This window comes from Scomber japonicus, chromosome 19, assembly GCF_027409825.1.
Source record: "Scomber japonicus isolate fScoJap1 chromosome 19, fScoJap1.pri, whole genome shotgun sequence".
Taxonomy (NCBI): domain Eukaryota; kingdom Metazoa; phylum Chordata; class Actinopteri; order Scombriformes; family Scombridae; genus Scomber; species Scomber japonicus.
Window position 1 is genome coordinate 6580461 of NC_070596.1, and position 20142 is coordinate 6600602.

Consider the following 20142-nt stretch of genomic DNA (forward strand, 5'->3'; position numbering starts at 1 on the left):
ACTGGAACTTTCTCACTTTGTAATGAATCAGCTTTAGATTGAAACTTATTATGATTCTTTCCTATCAATATAATCCTTATTTATGCCGAACAACATGTGTTTGTATTTTTACAGTGCATAGTTGTAGCAAAGCTCATTGTTTCCTGTCGTGGGAGGCATTTCCTGAGCTGATTTTTCCATGGAAGGTTCCCTCCCTGTTTCACACCACGCTCTGCTTTCCCTCAATGTTGCTCTGAGTCTCTCCCTGCATCAATCTTACTTTTCATTTCCTTCACTTACAGACTATTACTCTGAAGTTTTCTTTTCTATCAAACAAATACAAACAGCTTTGCAATTGCTCAGTTGTCTCAACACACATTCAAAACTATGACACAACTAATAATATAATCGTGAAAATGCAGCTTTTAAATCTGGCTCCTGCTAGATTAGGGGTGTCAGACATACAGCCATAAAATGCACTGCGATCCTCACTTATTTTCTGTTCACCATTCATAGTCAAGAACTTCCAATTTAAGATAAGGGCCTTGCAATGTGATTCAGATTTGAAAGACAAATTTGCTTCAGTGGGGTTGGACACATTGAATCAGTATCTCTTTAGCAGTTAACCCCAAATTGACAGCCTTGGCTGCAAAAATGTTGTGCATGTTTGGGACTACTTATCTATTTTTAACAAGCTTTTTCTGTGATGAACATTATTAAAAAAAAAAACTGTGTTCCATGTTCACACACAAACACCTTAATGACTGAACCTGGCAGCTGCTCAGAATTTGACACCTAATATTAATGCACTTGTCAAGGCTCATATTGTTGAAATAGCACTCATTTATCTTGAGGGCAGGCAGTTCATCTGTGTTGTAAATAGAAGGTTTATTACAGTAAATATGTAATATATATTATATACGATGTTGGGAAGTAACTAGTTCCATATAATGGCGTTAGGTAATTTAATCTGTTAGTTACTTCTCTTTCTTAAAAATTGTGTCATTAAATTGCAATTTATGAAAATGTTGATGATTACAACATTTAAGATTTTGCTCTTTTTAAAATATTTGACATATTACTGAATACATTGCTGTTTTTAATTATATTTTGTACATAAATCATGAAGTGTGCTTATTTGGAACACACATGAGCTTAAATGGTGACCTATTTACATCAAATATCTTTATTTTATATTCCAAAATCTACATGAAATAATGAATACATTTTCAAATGAGAGATAAATCTTACTAAATAAGAAATTATCTCCCTTATAAATCATGTCAGTATCCATGAAAAACACCTGAACTTAGATTTTGGTACTTAATGGGTACACTTACCCTAACAGCTGAAAACATTGGTTAGAAAATTAGAAAAGTAATGAAAAAGTAATCAAATATAGTAAGTTACATTACTTTAATTAAGTAATTGAAATAGTTACATTACTTATTGCATTTTGAATAGGGTAACTAGTAATCTGTAACCTATTACGTTTCCAAAGTAACCTTCCCAACTCTGTTTATATATTATTCTAGGTTATTATGAAATGGTTCGGCCCACATGAGATCAGCTTTGGTTGTATGTGGCCCTTAAACTAAAATGAGTTTGACACCCCTGTGCTAGATCAAACTGAGACGTACAGACATGTACATGATCATGTGTATGATCATTACTCCCTAAAGTAGCCTTACTGACACAAAGGTAACATGTTGCTGTTATCATGGTAACCTTAGCATCCACCTTGGCTCTTACAAGCTATTAAACACAATTCTCTTTCGATATCTAACCATGTTTGTTCCCAACAGGTCTCTCATTTATAATTCAACAATAGCTTGCAAATTCATGAGGGAAGCTGCTTAAGTTGATGGTTGTTTGCTGCTTTCTGCTCATCGGCTTGAAAACTGAGACCTTGCACAGCTTGCCTCTTTTGCATTTAAGTCCGCTAGCGAGGCCGATGTCTCCATACTAAAAGCCAGTTAATTCAATCTGTGCACGTACTGCAGCATTGTCTCTTAATTGGTTGTAAGCTGAGTAGAGAAGACATTTGTAACAATATACTGCTGCAGCAATTAAATAAAATGAGGGGAGTGTCATTCGAGGATGAATATGAATGTGTTTGTTTTCTGGAGCTGATTAATATTAATAGAAGGTTTTCATTTTCAAATGTATCTTTTCTGAGAATGCTCAGTGAAATGCTTCATACACCTGTAAAAAATACACAAGGCCATGTTTGTCATGTTAATTCTTACAGGCAAATGTCCTAAAAGATGAAATAATCTTTATATGATTTCATCTGGATGTTTTCTCCACATACTAGGCAAGGCAAGGCAGTTTTATTTATATAGATCATTTCATACACAATGGCAACTCAATGTGCTTTACATAAAACAGAGACATTAAAACATACAATTACCCCCCCCCCCCCATAATAAAAACAAAGTACAGAAAAATAGAAAGACATACATAAAATAATTGCAGCATAAAATAATAAATTAGCTTTAAAATCATTAAAAGGACATAGAGTGCAAATGAAAGAAATTAGCTTTAAACTATATGTATTATTACTACTAGTAGTGGCATATACATATACATATACATATAGTGTCAGAAACAAAGGCAGAACTGGTGTGATATTGTTTCAGAACCACAAAACTCTGCAGCAAGGAAGTTGGATGGACAAGACAGCAAAACATGTGACACAAGAGGCCGCTGTTCTTGTCCTTTTTCCTACCAACCTTACCATGACCACAATCTTCCCCCAACATTTACAAAATTGCTCTGATGTCTAAGCTCTTTAACTTTAACTTTAACCTAAACTATGTTGTGCTCCTAAACCCAACCGATGTCTATGCCAAATATTAACTATAATGGTGGCAGAAAGTGCTACAATAAATCTATCAAAACCATTATTTATTACAGTTTTGTTGCAATGACATTTGATGCCATCCTTCTTATTGGGACTTCAGATCAGAAAACACTTGTAAGGGTTGATTTTAGAAGTAAGTTAGAATCAACATAGTGTGAGAAGCAGCCTAATTGCAACAGCAAATGTCACAATCTCATGGTCAGATATTCAAATTCATGCTGTTGATCAACAGATAGCCCACTTGACAGTGCTAAAATTTTAAGAGCTGGAATTGCGAGTAATATACAATACACAATTGTGAACAGATCTTAATCTTATCAGGATGCCAGTTTCAAAAGGGGAAGAATTTTTACATCATGCAAAGTCCATATATGAGAATAAGAGAAAGAGTAACAGTATTTCAAATGTTTTGAAATACTTGGGTTGCACATTTGGCTATGTGAAACCCAGATAAGGAAGTTTAGGCCAAGCGTAAACAGTTCATTTCACAGTGTGTCCTTTACTTGAAATGAAACTAAAACAGACTTGACTGATAGCTGACAGTTTGCTGGATCATAAATCTAACCCAGACTCCCTATAAATGACTGTTTGTCCCAGAAGCCCTTGACTCATAGTGCAGATTCGTGGTAATTGCATCTTTCCTCTTCTCATTTTCTAGTGAGGGGAAATGGACATTGTTGGTGTCACTCTCAATGTTGTCTCCTCTGCATGATACCAAAACAAGTCCTTCAAAATTGATGGATGCAAGTGTGCAATTAGCACTGGTCATTTTGTTTTGTGTAAAAACAGCAATTAACCAAGGAAAATAAAAATAAATGTAAAACCTAAATCTTCAGGGACCACAGTTAGCACTGCTGGAGGCTAAACATCTACTGAAAGGATGATGCCTCAAATTAAATCCACAGAATGCATCTTCAGTTCTCCTGAAGGCAGAACAAAAACCTGCCCAACATATAAAAGCTGCTTTTGTGGAAAGTAAATACAATTTTAATGTTACATATGTTTCTATATGAATTTCTTAAATACATCAGCCTATAATACATGTGGTTTTACTGTTTAAAACCACATCTTCTGAAGCAAGAAATAAAATGATTTTAAAAAAGGGTAAAAAATAATACTTTAAAATGTACATAGAAACGTGTATTGAAAGGAGTTTCAACATTACAGAAGGACCAAAAAATGTAGTAATTTTTTAAACCATTTACTGATCTCAAAGTACTTTTAATATCAAATCTCCATAATCTGCATCTCCGCAGTACAAATTCTATTAATACAACAAAGTAATGTCCAGAGTTGGGAAGGTTACTTTGGAAATGTAATAGGTTACAGATTACTTCTTACTCTATTTAAAATGTAATATGTAATATAACTTATTGCATTTGATTACTTTTCTAATTTTCTAACCAATGTTTTCAGCTGTTAGGGTAAGTGTTCCCATTAAGCATCGAGGTGTTTTTCATGGATACTGACATGATTTATAAGGGAGATCATTTCTTATAAATCAAAGTGTATCTCTTATTTGAAAGTGTATTCATTAGTTCATGTAGATTTTGGAATTTAAAATAAAGATATTTTATTTAAAAAAGTAGGGCTGTCAAACGATTATTTTTTAAATCGAGATTAATCGCATAATTTCCATAGTTAATCGCAATTAATCACGTTTTGATTTGTATGTTTAAAATCCTGTTATTTTACATTTGAAGGCAGTTTTAAGCCCATAATGTAAAGCATTTCTTACCAGAGTGTCTTAACTGGGAACCAATCACGGCTCTGCTGCGATTCCCACACTCCAAAATGGTCCTTTGGTGGAGCTGAGGCTGGCTTGGCTGCACCTGGGTGTTTAGCGTGGAGGTGCTAACTCAAACTCCACGTACTCCGGTGGTAGTTAAACTCCGTTTGACACAGGTTGCATTTTACTTTTGACTTGTCAACTGAAGCGTCTGGAAGTTTGTTTGTTTTTTTTTTTTAGATTTTTGTTGGCATAGACGCCTTTATTTAACAGTAGACCGACAGGAAACATGGGAGTGAGAGGGGGGTGTGACATGCAGCAAAGGACCTCCGATCAGGATTCGAACCGGGGTCGGCTGCGTATAAGGCATGTGCTGTAACCACTCAACCATCTGCGCGCCCCGTCTCCAAGTTTTTTAAAGTTACTTTCCATCACCGCGGTAGGTTTACTGCAGGATGCCACTTCAAAGCATAGCGCTACAGCTAGAGGAGCCGTCTACGGGTGAGTAGAAGGGACAAAAGGCTTGCAAAATTAAAATGCGATTTTTAAAAAATAAACGCATTACGGATTGCATTAATCTAATCGCGATTAATGCGTTAATGCTGACAGCCCTAAAAAAAAGTCAAAAGTCTGGCATGAGCTCAATTGGTACTGTGACACCATGTAAGCCCATGTGTGACCACATCATGATTTATTTACAAAAAAAAAGAAAATTCCAAAGAATTAAAAACAGAAACATTTGTATTCAGTAACATGTTAAATATTAAAAACTGAGGAAAAAACACAATACAGTTAGTAACTGTAATGGATTACAGTTACATTTATTTTGTACTTAAGTTACATGTAATTAGTTACTCCTCAACACTAATGTCTTACTTGCTCTTTTTAACAGAAATACTGTTTTCATTCACTTCCAATCACATTTCTTAATACCAGAAAATGGAGGGATATACTGTATATTGTTGTATTATATTATAAATATTAAAATATGAAAAAATATAAAAGCCTTGTATCAAGGCTGAACCATGAACAAATGCACCAGACAATCAAGGTGAAAAACAAATCTTTATTGTTGAGATAGGCAGGGATGCTGAGATGGTGGTTGTTTGGTGTTTAGGCTAAAGTAAAGGGGGAGGAATCCAGGAGGAGGTTTGGCAGTGGGAATCCAGAGGACGTCAGCTGGCCTGCGGGCTTGTCGGCCAGGTGAGACAGTGAAGGCAGACAGGTAATCCTGGAAACAGGAAAAACAGGTGTAAGGCAAGCTGGCAGGCAGGTGGGCAAACAAACAGACAGCCGAGGTCAGCAGGCAAATTGAGTGGCGTCAGAGCTAGAAGCGTGGCACATCAACAAAACCATGAATGGCAAGACGATCCAGCGGGGATTGGCTGTCGGTGTTGGGTTGCTTGTGGGGAAGTGGTGATGGCTTGATGGCAGGCAGGTGTGCTGATTCCAGATGATAGGCAGGTGTGCAGAGGGTAAGAGGAACCAACAGACACAAAGACAAAACCAAAACACACCTATCACACGTCACTCATACTAAAAAGCTGAAAATAACCAAAACACAGTCAAAACAAGCAAGTAGGTGTCACAGAGGACGGATTGTAACACTTTCACTGATGTAAATGAGAAGGCAAAACACTCTTATTCATTCACTGGCCTTTTTATGGGGTAGACTTGTGCAATATCATTCAGTCCTATTTTATAACTCACAATAAATTCTATTTTAAGTAGCTTATACAGTTCCAGTTTTTGTTGATATTGTCAGGAAGGTGATAATTCTACTTTATGTTTTTTTACTGAGGTCATAGTGGGTGATGGTGGTGTACTAAGGTGCATTATATTGAATAGGGTTCCTAATATTTTGTCCACTCCATTAACATACATGAGAGGGGCAAAATATTAGGCTAACTGAGACTGAAGTAGAAAGCAGAGGTAGATGCTTTAAAGAAAGCCGAAGGGTATTTATTAGCAGTACAAGAAAACAAAACTTTTATTATTGAAAACATTAAAACCACACACATTAATTGTTTATCTTGAGCAAATTCATTAATGATGCGATGTATGAATGAGTCCACATATTGCCTCGATCTAATGGGTACTGTGTGAATCCCGAGGGAGCAGGACGTCCTCCTCATACCAATGAGGAAATTATTTTTGTAAGGATTTTTAAAGATTTCATCCCAAAAGGCTCTATTACAATTTCATAAAGAAAATAAATGTGTTTCATAAAGAAAACATGACACCCAGTGCAACAGTGTGGCTTACTGATTTTTGATCTGTATTTTCAATAGTTTTCGGATGACACGGAGGAATAGTAATGGCCCGCTTGGACCCAGAAGCACATGACTCACAGACTCAGAGGATAAGGTAAGGAATAATCAGGTTGGCAATAGGGTCAAGAAGGTCAGAAGGGTCAGCTGGGCGTAAATACAAAGAGGCAGGCAGAGACGTGGTTGGAATGGCTTGATAGATACCGTATGTGTGGGAATCAGGTGACTGGGATTGTTGGGAAACTGCAGGTAATGTTGGCAATGTCTGGATCTGGAATGTCAGGAAGTCGTAAAACACTATGACAGGGATGAGTTGTGTAAGGATTTGGATACACACTTGTTAGTAGGATCAATGCTTTGGTTGTTTAGGTCTCTTAATGGGATTTGTTGACAGTATGCAAAATATAGAATATAATATTGCCAGCCTTATCACTCAACGGTCCTCTACATGTAATGAATGCATTGTATCTGATAAGAAACACAAGATAACAGTGAAATTCTGCAGAATCCCGCAACATTAAAACAATAAAAGCAGACATCCATGCTCAAAGTGTTAATACATGTCTCAAGAGGTCCAGACAGTTGTATTTAAGAGGCAGATGGAAAATGTCATGGGTTGATCCATCCATAATCATTCTGGATGAGTACGCCTTGAAATTGCTCTGCCAAGTGACACACACCTCTGTTTTCTAATGATGCCGTGCTTTGCTTTTGGAATTTATTACACAAGTGTTTTTTTTTTGTTTGTTTTTTACCATTTTCTAGTGAAAAAGCAGCGTGGTGGTGTCATTTTAACATTTTGAGTTTGGTTCACTGTTGAGACACTGACCACAATGAATTAATACAGGAATCGTTGAATCTGCTGTTAGAGAGTTGTCCACTGCCTACCACTCTGCAATTAGGTGATGTAATAAATCAATGTTTAGCATTAGTGTTGTAAACTAAAATTACATAAATACAGAAAAACACGTATTTAAAACTCCTCTAGCACTCTGTGGACGCCGGATGTTTACATGCATCCTAAGATTTCACTGGAAGTACATAGATCTACCTGCAGATAGCCTATTGAGGCAAATGTATCAAATTGAGTCCAATTCACAAACACACAAAGATGAAAACCAAACGGCAGAAAAAAAATGGAGGATTATAACAAACAGAACTGGAGTTTCCTGATTTGCGAGATACTAATAGCTATAGTTAGCATTGTACTGCTAGCCTTGTAGTAGTAGTACAAGGCTAGCAGTACATTACTTCTAGCTAGTTAGCAAACTAGTATTGTATTGTACAATGCATGTACTGTGTATGACAAATTGTACTACATGCATCGTACTGCTAGCATTGTACTACTGCTACTACCTAGTAAGCAATATAACTGCACTACAAACATTGTACTGCTAGCATTGTACTATTACTACTAGCTAGATAGCAATATGTTAGGAGCATTGTACTGCTGGCATTGTACTACAACTACTAGCTAGTTAGCAATATACTACTAGCATTGCACTACAAGTATTGTACTGATAGCCTTGCTACTACAACAACTACTTCTGGCTAGTTAGCAATAAACTTGCATTGTACTACAAGCCTTGTACTGCTAGCATTGTACTACTATTACTATAGGTAGCTAGCAATATGTATAGTCGGCAAATTGTGTGTTTGGGGTGAATAAACAGTGGAAACAGCCTAGTGGTCCAATTTCTGTGAATAACACAAGTTCTGAAAACACCTTTACAGTGTTAGTGGAAAAATATTAAGTTTATGCTGAGGGCCAGTGTTGGGAAAGTTCACGTTCTACATGAACTAGTTCAGTTCATAGTTCACACATTTTAAAATGAACTAGTTCAGTTCATAGTTCATAATTCCAAATTATGAACTAAGTTCACAGCTCCAAAAAATGAACTAGTTCAGTTCTTTTTTTCAATACGTTGCGAACTATACTCTTTTAAAATTGTTGCCACAGTCAGCAATTATTTCATTAGTTTAACACTGAAACTATGTGTCAGATTTCATCCAGTTCTATGTGCCGTTTTAGATTAGCAAACGATGTAACTGAAGTTCGGATTTTATTTTTCAAAGCCGGTGGGCAGAGTTTGCACATAAACGTTAGATTGTTCCCTTCCTTGTCGATTTTCTCATAAAAATCGCTAAGATAATTATATGATACCTCCTTATGTCCACATGCTGCTGTCGCCTCCATGCTGTTTTTTGTTTTGTTTTGATGACGGCAGTGCGACACTGGCTGCCGTTGTCTTTGGTTGCCAGATCCACTCAAGTTGAGCTCTACTCAACTGTGGCGCTCTCGCACTTGTTAGAATCTGGCACAGACAAAGAAGCACACGCAACGGTTGGGCAACACTTTAGTGCGGTGTGTTTTTTGCCTGAACCTTATTGAACGAAATTAAAAAAGAGTGAACGTGACGTTCACAGACACCAGAATGAACGCGTTCATAGTATCGTTCATCAGGCAGAAATACCGTTCGTTCGTTCAAGTTCACCAAAATTATGAACGAGTTCATGAACTTTTGTTCAATGAACGCGTTCATGCACAACACTGCTGAGGGCAGCGCCTGAAGAAAAGAAATACTCAGTAATCATCTATGGTGTTAATCCTCTGGGGACCATAAATAAACATCTGATCAGTAAGATTAAGATTATCTGACTTGCTGTGTGTGTAAATGTTGGACAGGTGGACCAAAACAACATAGCGTTCCTTAGGTTGCTAAATGCACTCCTCTTTTTACTATCCTCCTTGCTTTTTCTTGCCTCTCCCTAAATGACATGACAATGCACTTTTGAGTCACTCCTCATTATAATTTAATGTCCTTTTGGGTTTTATGATTTTTTTTAAAAAAAAGCAAAATTAGATAAGCAAGATTAAAAATAATCACATTTGGTGAATCTGCATAATTTACCATTTCTTGTAATTTCATTTGAAACTCTAATATGTCCTCTTCGTAAATGTAATCAGTAGACACATCAAGACTAAATGATGACATTATTAAATACTTTTATCTTATTTGGCTTAAATTAGCTGGAGGAGAGCGGGAACACCTGCAGAAGGTATCAAACAGCACGACAACAAACAATGAGCCTCTGTTTCATGTCCTGCTAAAAATGACTTGACTGAATCCAAACAAAATGACAGAACTGACATCTGCTACTGAGGCAGGAGGGTCAAGTTCTAGTCCAGGCAGCCAAAAACAGACCAGGCTTTAAGCTTTAAGAAAGGACTGATAAGAAGAGAAAATCAGCTTGAGAATGAACAAAAGCATGAAACAGCAGTTTGCAGAGAGAAAGTTACAAGACGTAAAAACCCCTAAAACCACACAAGGTCTTTGCAATAAGTATATTAGACCATAAACCTTTGACTGTGAACTGTGGTTGTGAAATATTCCTGTAACTATACCCTAGTGTTGTGATATTTTCCTGTGACTTTTATCTTACTTTTAAAAGAGACTATGCTCCTACCCACATCATCTTTTTCATTTATGACTTGGTGCTTTCTTGTATGCTATGGGTCTATTTATCATGTGGTTTTATATGTATCTGGTTCTGAAACATTTTATGAGGGATATCTTCATCTTTTACATATTTCGTACATATATGTATGTTATTTCACAAATATTTGTCTATTTTTAAAAACATCTATTTTTGTTTATCACACATGGTTACTTTTATTTCATAGTACTCGTTTATAGTACTACCATTATGATTTTGTATTATTCATTTATTTAATTATTTATTTGCGCTTATGGTACACTTGTAAAGTGTTGAGTGAGATTAGCACATCATGTGACTGTCAGGTGACCTGAGCCTATGTGGATTTAAGATGGCGACTATTCAGTTGATCTTTAGTCTGAAGAAGAGCATTGAGTTCAAAATGTCACTCATGGGATCCTATTAAATCTACCTGCATTGGGATCTGCAGTGTGAGAAAGAAGAAAATTAGTGTATTTCTGAAAATGATAAACTACTCCTCCACTTCCAAAAGTTAATACAGAATTTGTAACATTAGGCCTGTCATGATAACTACTTTTGTTGGACAATATATTGTCTAAGAAATAATCACAATATACGATATTGTTATTTGAAGATCATTTGTATTATATGATAAATTGATATAAATGTATAATGATGTTGGTAATTATGTTGTTCGATAAGTTGATAATTATTGCGATGGACCTATGTAACATTGTATTTAATATTACTAAAGAGATTCATTGTAATACTGAAGACAGATCATGACCACTAGATTTAAAATGTGTTTTCCTTTGACTTCACTTCACATGCAGGACCAGAGCAGCAGAGAACTGAAGTCAAGAAAACTCAGCCCAACCCTTGAGTTGGTGAAGTTAATTTAATAAAGATGGCCAAATAATAAGGCATGACTTCATTACCATTGGAGGAGCCCTTTGCTGCACATTGAAACATCATGACCTCACAGCAGAGACACTTGACCAGGAATCCATGTCTTACATGATTCCATCCACAAACGTCTCATCATCCCAGAAACACAAGTTCCACTTTAAAAACTGCATAACTCACAATCTGATTTTCACTGAGTGGTTACTTAAAGTATTAATTATATTGGCTGAAAGATTAATGGGAGTAGGCCTTTCATAATAATTATGTTATCTACTTATTGTACAATAATATACTTAGCAACATCATCATGTCTATGGACTTATTGTATGATACATGGACATGACCTTAATCATGTGTTTTACCTCAATATTGCCACACTTCACATTAGCAGCTAAGAGGCTATTCATGTCACATTAGCAAAGTAAGTAGTTTCCTCCATTCCTCACTGTGTACGTCCTGATTGGAGACTCCAGAAGTGAGTGGCGCCGCTTATATGGAATTAAAGGTAAATAACTGGCCCATAATGGCAGTCTGTGTTTTTACATTATAATGGAATTAGATTATCATTATATCAGTGGTATAAAATGATCTTCAAATGACAATAATATAATTTATCCTGATTATTTCTGAGACAATATATCATCCAACAAAAGTAGCTATGGTGACAGACCAAAATGAGAGTATTAATTCTAACATCACGATGAATTCTGAATGAAAACTTTGGACTCATATTTTAAATTCATTCAAAATGTAAAACAAATATGCATTAAATGAATTGACAATTGGCACTGACCTAATACTGTTTATTTTTGTATTATAAGTATTGTGAGTAGATGATTATTATATACTATATTGCACATTTGCCACAGTGGTTGCTGTTAAGTAAAAGTTATATCCTTGCTTTAAAGTCTAACCCCCTGCTAGCAGCCACATGAAATGTTCATTACATCCTCAAAGAGTGAGAGGGTTAGAAAGAGTGAGCAACATGAGCTTACTTCCATGGTGGTAAAGCTTTTCTTTGAGCCTTAGCAGCAGAAGACCTCCAAAACTTCCTTCATAGATGAATACACAGAATAATGTCCATGAATAGTGAATTTGTTTTATATGATTTGGCAGTACAGTATATTATAATGAAGTTTAATCAGCTAATATAGTAAATGCTGTTTCACCCCTATAGTGTTCATAAAATATATACAGTATAAGTTCTATTTTAAAAGATTAACCAAAAATCAAAGGTTGTCTCCTTTTTAAAGAGAATCCTCTGCAGCTCCCGTTCTGTTCTGCTGTTTCCCTCTAAGCTCGTTAACAACAACAGTTCCAAGATGAGATCCAAAAAAGATGAGGAGAGCTGATTCTCTCTCGGTGGGTCCTGAGAGGCTGTGAAAGCCCGTAACGTAATTCCTCTGACAGCAGAATGCCACCAGCAGCTCTGCAGGGGAAACATGACTGAACAGTTCAAGAGCGTATGGATGAAATTTAATCCACACTATTCACCTTCTCCAATATGCAGGCTGACTTACAGCCAAGTGCACTTGGCAGCAGTCTCTGAGGAGGCACAGAGAACAAACTTGGAGAATACACAAAACGACCCTGATGATCATTTCCAACCATGTCACAGTCTTATGGCTGCATGGGGTTTTAGTATTGTACTGCTCATTTTTCATCCATGGAATGTGAGTCATATCAGTGAAGTCAGCATGTCATGCATTTACTCAGGCTGTTGTTTTGAGAATTGATTTTTTGAAATATCTCCTGTCACTAAAGACAACAGTTAATCCTGTTGTTTGTAGGGAATAAGACTTTGGGAATTGGGTAGAGCAAAAGCATAACAATTGTGTTGTGAAGTCAACGCGTGCAATACAGATGTTGGTGTTTGTTTGTTTTTTAAGTTTGTCTGGATATGAAAGAGCACAATACATTTTTCATTTTATTTTTAACCTCAGAGATATACTGACGTAGAGACCTTATTTACAGTATAGTCAGGCCAAAAACAATACAAACAATACATCCCAGGCACAAGAAACACAGACAACATAAGGATGACGGTAAAGCATGATACAACTCAATGAATGAAATACTAACATAATAAAACCGTAAGCAATTAAAACTTAAAAGTTTCCTTCAGGATAAAAATGAGGTAAGCTTTAAAATGTTCTGTGTCATACTGTAGAAGTCATTTTTCATCATCAATGTTTGTCAGAAACTAGATAAAGAAATGAAATCTTAGCTCATGATCCATATTCTAGCTTTTTCTGAGACCTTCACCTGCATCTGAATGAATGTCTGTCTCAGATGATGCAGTTGTCCATGTGACAGGACACTGTCTGTGGACATCAGCCCAAAACTGTGTCGTCTGAGAGGGGGTCAAAGGTCATAGACTAGGAGTCAGTAGAAGCCAGAGAAAGATAAAGGATTGCATCCACATCCAATACCAGAAAACATCTTTAAAAGATGTGAGTAACCATCTCCGCCCAATAATAACATAGTGGAAATTCCATTTACAGGATAACTACATCGGAATTGATGGATTCAGTGAATTCTCTGGAAAGAGCTGACTGTCCTTGAATTAAATCTGCATTAACTGCTGTTGTTTTTGTTGTTGTTATTTTTGTTTTGATTTTTAATTGTTTGTTTGCCCCACTGAACACACATTTATTATATGTATCACATATAAAATATAATATAATATAATATTACATTCACTTCTCTACCAACTCCTGAGGGAAATATGTTCACCAGCTAGTCAACAGCCAGCTGTGAGCAGGTAGTGTTCAGTGGCTTTTTAGACATTTTCCTCTGACAACAGCTGCCTGCTGCAGATGAAAACAAAACAATGAGAGTATGAGAGTCTTAGAGTCAACCAAAACAGTAATGTTGCTGCCATACAGCTAAACAGTGAATTGACACTCACTATAAAGCTCCGTAAAGCTGTGGACTGTTGCAGAGTGCAGAGATAATTCTCTGTAATTGGTGCACATTCATTGTATTTATTTATTTTTAATATTTTTGCATACCTTACATAAGTCTATAATATATATCAAGCTACATAATATTACATTGCTTAATTTTGGTTTAAAACAACTTAGGTCTTCTATGACTGTGCTGATTTTAATTTATTTGTGCTGTAATTCATTTATAATCTTCAGTTATAACTAATAGAAATAATCTGCAAAAAGTACAAAAATGAGACCCAACTTGTAATAAATCAAAATGATGCTTTAAACTGTCTTCATAAAGAAAAAGTTTTAGACACTCTTGTTGAGAGAACATTGGCTTCCACCTCACTATAGGATCAGTCAGTGTGTAACACTGAGACAGAGAAAACAACATCAACAACAACAAAACACTGGCTTATTGTCTGTGGTGACTGCCAGCTGTGGGCCCCTCATCCACACCTCTGTATTCCTGTGTTGCAGCAGGCCTTTGATCAGGTAATTGCCCCTTCGGCCCCCGGAGTTAGCATCCCCCATATGTCGCTATGGCGACCACCTCTCCAGCATCCATCTGTGTGCCCCCTTCACAGCCTTTTTAAGATGGACTTATATGTTATGAGGCTGTGAGTGACGGAGGGAAAGGGCAGTGAGGCGCTACAAGGAACACCCCGACCACTTCAAGCTTTTTATGACTGCTCAAATGTCTGTTTCTTTTTGTCTCTCTTTCTGGGTTTCCCCCCCCTCACACTACCAGTCTCCTGCCTCTGTACACTCTTCCACACATATCCAAGATGCTGTTCATGTTAGTATCACCCCTGGATTGATGAAAAGCTGTTTTTTTCCCCCAAACTGTAATAAGGATTCTCTTTGTTTCATAATCTAACACACAGCAGATCCACACACGCATGTTATGAGGGAATCAGAGCGCAGGTGGAGCTCGGGGGGGCGCAGGGGGTGGGGGGGTGAAACAGTTTGAGGGCTCAGGATGCTGTTTGAACACACTTTGAGGAGCGTGACACACTCTCTGATGCAGGGCACTGTGAAAACTAGTCAAGTCCCTCTGTGACAAATTTAAATTCACATCATAAATAGATGTTGCCTTTTTATTTCTATTCAAATAAGGTTATTAAAATATCTTTCCACACTAACATGTTATGTATTTTGCATCATGCTCCAGTTTTCCACTGAAGCTACTGTGTGTGAGTGTTTTTGCATCATTCCATCAAATATAAATATATAGCGTGCATTCATTTTAGACATATTTCCCCAAATGTTATATTTGATCTCTCTGAATAGTGGATTTCAACCAGAATGTAAATAAAGTTTGCAGGTCGTTAGGGAACAGAAACAAAGCAAATTGACACACAGTGCTGACAGCTTCAAGTGAAAAAGTGTCTCATAATGTGCCTTGCTTGAGGGCCCTGCAGTAGTAGACACAGTTTGGTTGGAGGCCAGATGTTTAACCCTATCATTGCCATGCATATCCATGAATAGTTTGCAGGAGCTGCAAAGTGTGACCATAATCTGAACTATAAGAGGAGGAAAAAACCCTGAAGGAAAGATGTGAAGATGCCTTTCTAGAGCAGATAAACAGACCCATTTCAATCTTTTAATGGGTATATATACATATATATTTATATATAATGGTGCCCTGCATAAGAGCTCTGGATAAAATATGTAAATGTGCCTACTGAGTGCTGTTCATTTCAATCTTTATCTTCCATTTAACTAATTGCAAGTACTTTAACATGTAGAGTGACATATAGTATATTGTATATGTATGCACCTAATGATTATAATGATCATTGTCTATGAACCCCTCATTTTTTTAATGAATAGTCTATCAAGTGTTAGAAAATAATCTTTCTTAATAATCAGTCTTTAAGTTGCTTTTTTTAGTTCAAACAAAGGTAAATATATATATATATATATATATATATATATATATATATATATATATATATCCAAAAATATTCAATGTACAAATATATAAAAGCACCAAAACTCCACATTTATGAAGCTGGAACATTCAAGCTTAATTATTCAATTAAAAAATGTTTTCAGTTCATTTTGTATTGATTCATCTTAGAACAGCCTAAATATAAATATATAAGTTAGTCACTTTTAACTTTTGCCTTATTTTACAGCTTATTTTAGAATTCAGTCAGTTTGCAGGTGCTGGATTTAAAATGCATGAAGCTAAAAAAAAAAAAAAAAGACTTCAGAAATGTTATGAATAAAAAGTTCTTTCTTTATTGAACATTACAGAACAGGATGAGGAACATGGAGCTTCAATCAAACGATCACAGCTTTATCTATGCATAGGCTACAGACATCTGTGGGAATATTTCAATAGTGATAACGATGGTGATGATCAACAGTAACGATGATGAGCCCTCGTTTCAGTTTTAGCGTCACACTTTATTCACAATCACAGTTTTTTAATAGGCTGTTGGCTTTTCGGCCTGCTCCTCTTTTCAATTAGATGTCTTCGGATCAATAAACAATAATTAATGATCCGGTGAGTCTATTGTGACACCACGAAAGCTGAAAGCATCACGGTCTGCAGAAATGACACTTGATTATTTTCTTGAAAGCGTTCTGAAAGTCTTTGTTGAAGTACGCGTAAATGATGGGGTTGAGCAAGGAGTTGGAGTACCCCAGCCAGTTTATGACATCATTCAGCCAGGGGGGCATATGGCACAATTCCTTGCAAAAGGGCATGACCAGGGCGACTATGAAGAAAGGCAGCCAGCAGAGGATGAAGGTACCCATGATGATGCCCAGAGTCTTTACCGCTTTACGCTCCCGTAACAGCGCGATCTTCTTCTTGGCCTCGGTCGCCTTCTCATGCCTGTTCTCAAACAGCGGTACAGGACTCGGGGTGTTGGGCAGCGGCAGGTTGCCTTTGGAGTTGCTGTGAACTTCGATGATCTCCAGAGACTCGCCGTCCTCAGCGTGTTTCACGGCGCCGTTGATACTCGGCAGCGGCCGGGGCTCCACACTCCGTTTCCAACTCTTGCCCTGCGCGTCTCCGGCCGTCTTTTTGTGGAACAGGGCGGGAGATAACGCTAAGCAGGAGTCTGACACTTTCTTTTTTTCTGTTTTACGCACAGTCCTCCTGATCCGAAATCTTGCAGCTTTGAATATCCGCCCGTATAAAACGAGCATCAGTGTCAGTGGGATGTAAAAAGCCCCGAAAGTGGAGTATATTGTGTACCAAGGGTCTTCCCTGATCTTACACTCCTTCGGGTTTGCCCTGTTCTCCTCCTGGCTGCTGGAGCGAAAGATCAGCATAGGTGGCACTGAGATGGAGAACCCGACGAGCCAAGTGACACTGATCAGAACCGCTGCCCTCCTTGGCGTCCTCTTTTTCATGTACTCTATGGGCTCGGTTATGGCCCAGTATCTGTCCAGAGCGATGGCGCACAGGTGCAGGATGGACGACGTGCAGCATAACACATCCAGGGAGATGAAGATGTCACACGTAACTCGCCCGAGAGTCCACCGGTCTAAGACCTGGTAAAGCGCCGCCATGGGCAGCACCAGCACCGACACCATCAGGTCTGTGACAGCCAGGGAACCGATCAAGTAATTGGCCACATTCTGCAGAGACCGCTCCAAGGCGATCGCTGCAACCACACAAGCGTTCCCAAATATTGCGCACAGGATGAGTGCGCCAAGAAAGAAAGATATGACCACTTGGTAACTCAGCTTCACCTCTTCGTCTTTCGGTTTGGACGTTAGGTTGTCATACTGAAACCAGGCAGTCGTGTTGTTTACGTCCTCCATTGTTAGTTAACTCGAGGGTTTGTTTTGTTTTTTTGGAGAGTTTCGGTTACTTCGTGAAGAGCCCGGTGCGCACCACACCGTCGCACCTCACAGAGCGCATAGTGGACTGCTGAACTGTTCAGTGCAGCAGAGAGAGTCTGAGCTGTGAGTGTCGGCTGCTGACGAAGAATGATGCTGCGTATTTATACCAGTGATGATAAACGCGTCACTTGTCTGTAAAGATGCAAGGAAGTGTGTTTGTGTCTCTCATCAGTCTGGAACTCAGCCACTGGAGATGTTTGACTTTATTAGATCAACTTAGAAAACCTTCAAAGTATTGGGTTAATTATCTTCTCCTCAGGCTGCAAGTCAATAAGTAAGTTGCTGCTTGTTTTTAGAATTTAATTTTCTTCAAATGTACCTGATTTGACTGAGTTATCATAACACATCTGTCCCATAGGTTCAGGAGCAGGGGTGGACCTAGGAATTGACAAGATCTGGGGCTAAGCCCTGAGCACCCAGAGCACAAGGTTTACATGTTCAAACTTTACTGCATTTAATGATTACTGGAAACATTAATAGTAGTTGTAATTTATTTTAGTCCTTTATTGACTCTCCAGAAAGAATGCACATAGAAATAAATAAGGCATTAAATCAAAAGGAAAACAAAAAAATATTATTTGATTTTTTAAAACCGCCTCAACTGAATTGTGTCAGAAGTTTCACTCTTAATAACAATTGTAATAAAAGTGAGTGGCTTGTTGAAGTCACTGTTCAGAAAAAGTGACTTCAACAAGATTTTTTTTAAAGCTTCAGGGCTTTTGAGAAGACATTGTGGGCTGTGGCCCAAAAGCCACCCTTTAGCTCTGGCCCTGTTCAGGAGGATGTTATCACCCATTAATTTCAGTGAGCCAGTGTTAGGTGGGGCTCAATAGGTGCAGAAGGCCTTTATTGTGCATGTGCTGTCACATGACTACAAGGTTTCTGCTTTAAAAAATGATTACCATTTCTTTCACTTATATTTTGCTAAAATGTCTAGCAAAAAATTGCATTGTATTTTCATAATCTTTGCTCAGTGAATGTATGGTATAGGTTTAGTTTGTCTGTTCTTTCAGACTTTTTATCATTGCTATGGTGATTGCTATGCATGCAACCCAGTGCATTTCATGAAATAGTCACAAAATGTACATGGACATGAATTTTCAATTTCTTTTGTGGCACTCAGAATGACTTTTAAACAAATGCATTTAAACTGCAGCACATTTCTTTTTTTTCAGTTAGGACTCAGGAACACAGAAGCTGTATTGGTTTTTTTTTCTTCTCATTTATTAGTTTTTTACCAGTAAAGGCTTGATCCCACTGGGTGCGTCTGCATCGTGACCCGTCTCTATTTTTGACAATTTTTTATCCACTGATTAAAAGACACATTTGTCACAATATAAGTCTAAGTGGAAGTCTTTTTGGGCCAATGTACATCATGTGACATTGTAATTTCAAGGTTTGGCCACCATGTCATACTGGCTTCAAAGCCCAGTGCTGTTCCTGGGGGCTTCATCACTGACCAATTTGCATCACTGCCATATCTGTTTTGTGCCTGTGTGAGCGGGACTGCCATCTTACCTGCCAAGCGTACCTGAAACAGGCAGCAGGTTAAAGGATTTTACACACTGGGGCCATGACAAATAAACAATACACGGAATAGTTGCCATAAAAGCCATATTTGGCATAAAAGCTTTTCACACCGGCAGCAATACAAATTTGCCACAGAAACACAAGCTCATTCTGTTATCAGTCAGCCTAGTGAAGGCATTTTGTCCAGCCGCTCTCCTCTCAGCTCCCTATGAGCTGCAGCTGACAGACAGCCGGCTTGTAGACAGAGACGCTGGATGGTGCCAACATCATCCAGTGATGATACATTCAGTGTCTCTGTCCACAGATGCAGCCATCTGTCAGCTGTAGGTCCCAGGGAGCTGAGAGAACAGCGACTGGGCAAAATACCTTCACTAGGCTGACTTACAGCCTAAAATTACAGAACTGTCGGCTCCATGGAAAGAAATAACTTATATGTATAAATACGGGTGTGCATATGATGATCTATACACTGATTCATTTTAATCACTTAATTTCTCTGGCCACCGTTGCAAGTGAGCATACCTGTCTTTAGTGATGCAGGTGAGCTCACAGACTGACTTTATCAGTCAAAGTAGATAATGTAAATAAATTCAAAAC

General features: G+C 37.7%; 2 protein-coding genes across 2 annotated transcripts in view; both read right to left on the bottom strand.

Annotated features, from left to right (window-relative positions):
- The window catches only part of c7b (complement component 7b), a 309407-nt gene that overhangs the window by 205653 nt on the left and 83612 nt on the right, over positions 1-20142 (bottom strand). The window lies entirely within an intron of this gene.
- Positions 16699-17934, bottom strand: htr1ab (5-hydroxytryptamine (serotonin) receptor 1A b). The gene has a single exon (XM_053339694.1). The coding sequence runs from the start codon at positions 17932-17934 to the stop codon at positions 16699-16701; it is 1236 nt and encodes a 411-aa protein (XP_053195669.1).

What these genes read in the sequence shown, in the direction of transcription:
- htr1ab (XM_053339694.1), bottom strand. Translation starts at nt 17,934, where the DNA reads ATGGAGGACGTAAACAACACGACTGCCTGGTTTCAGTATGACAACCTA.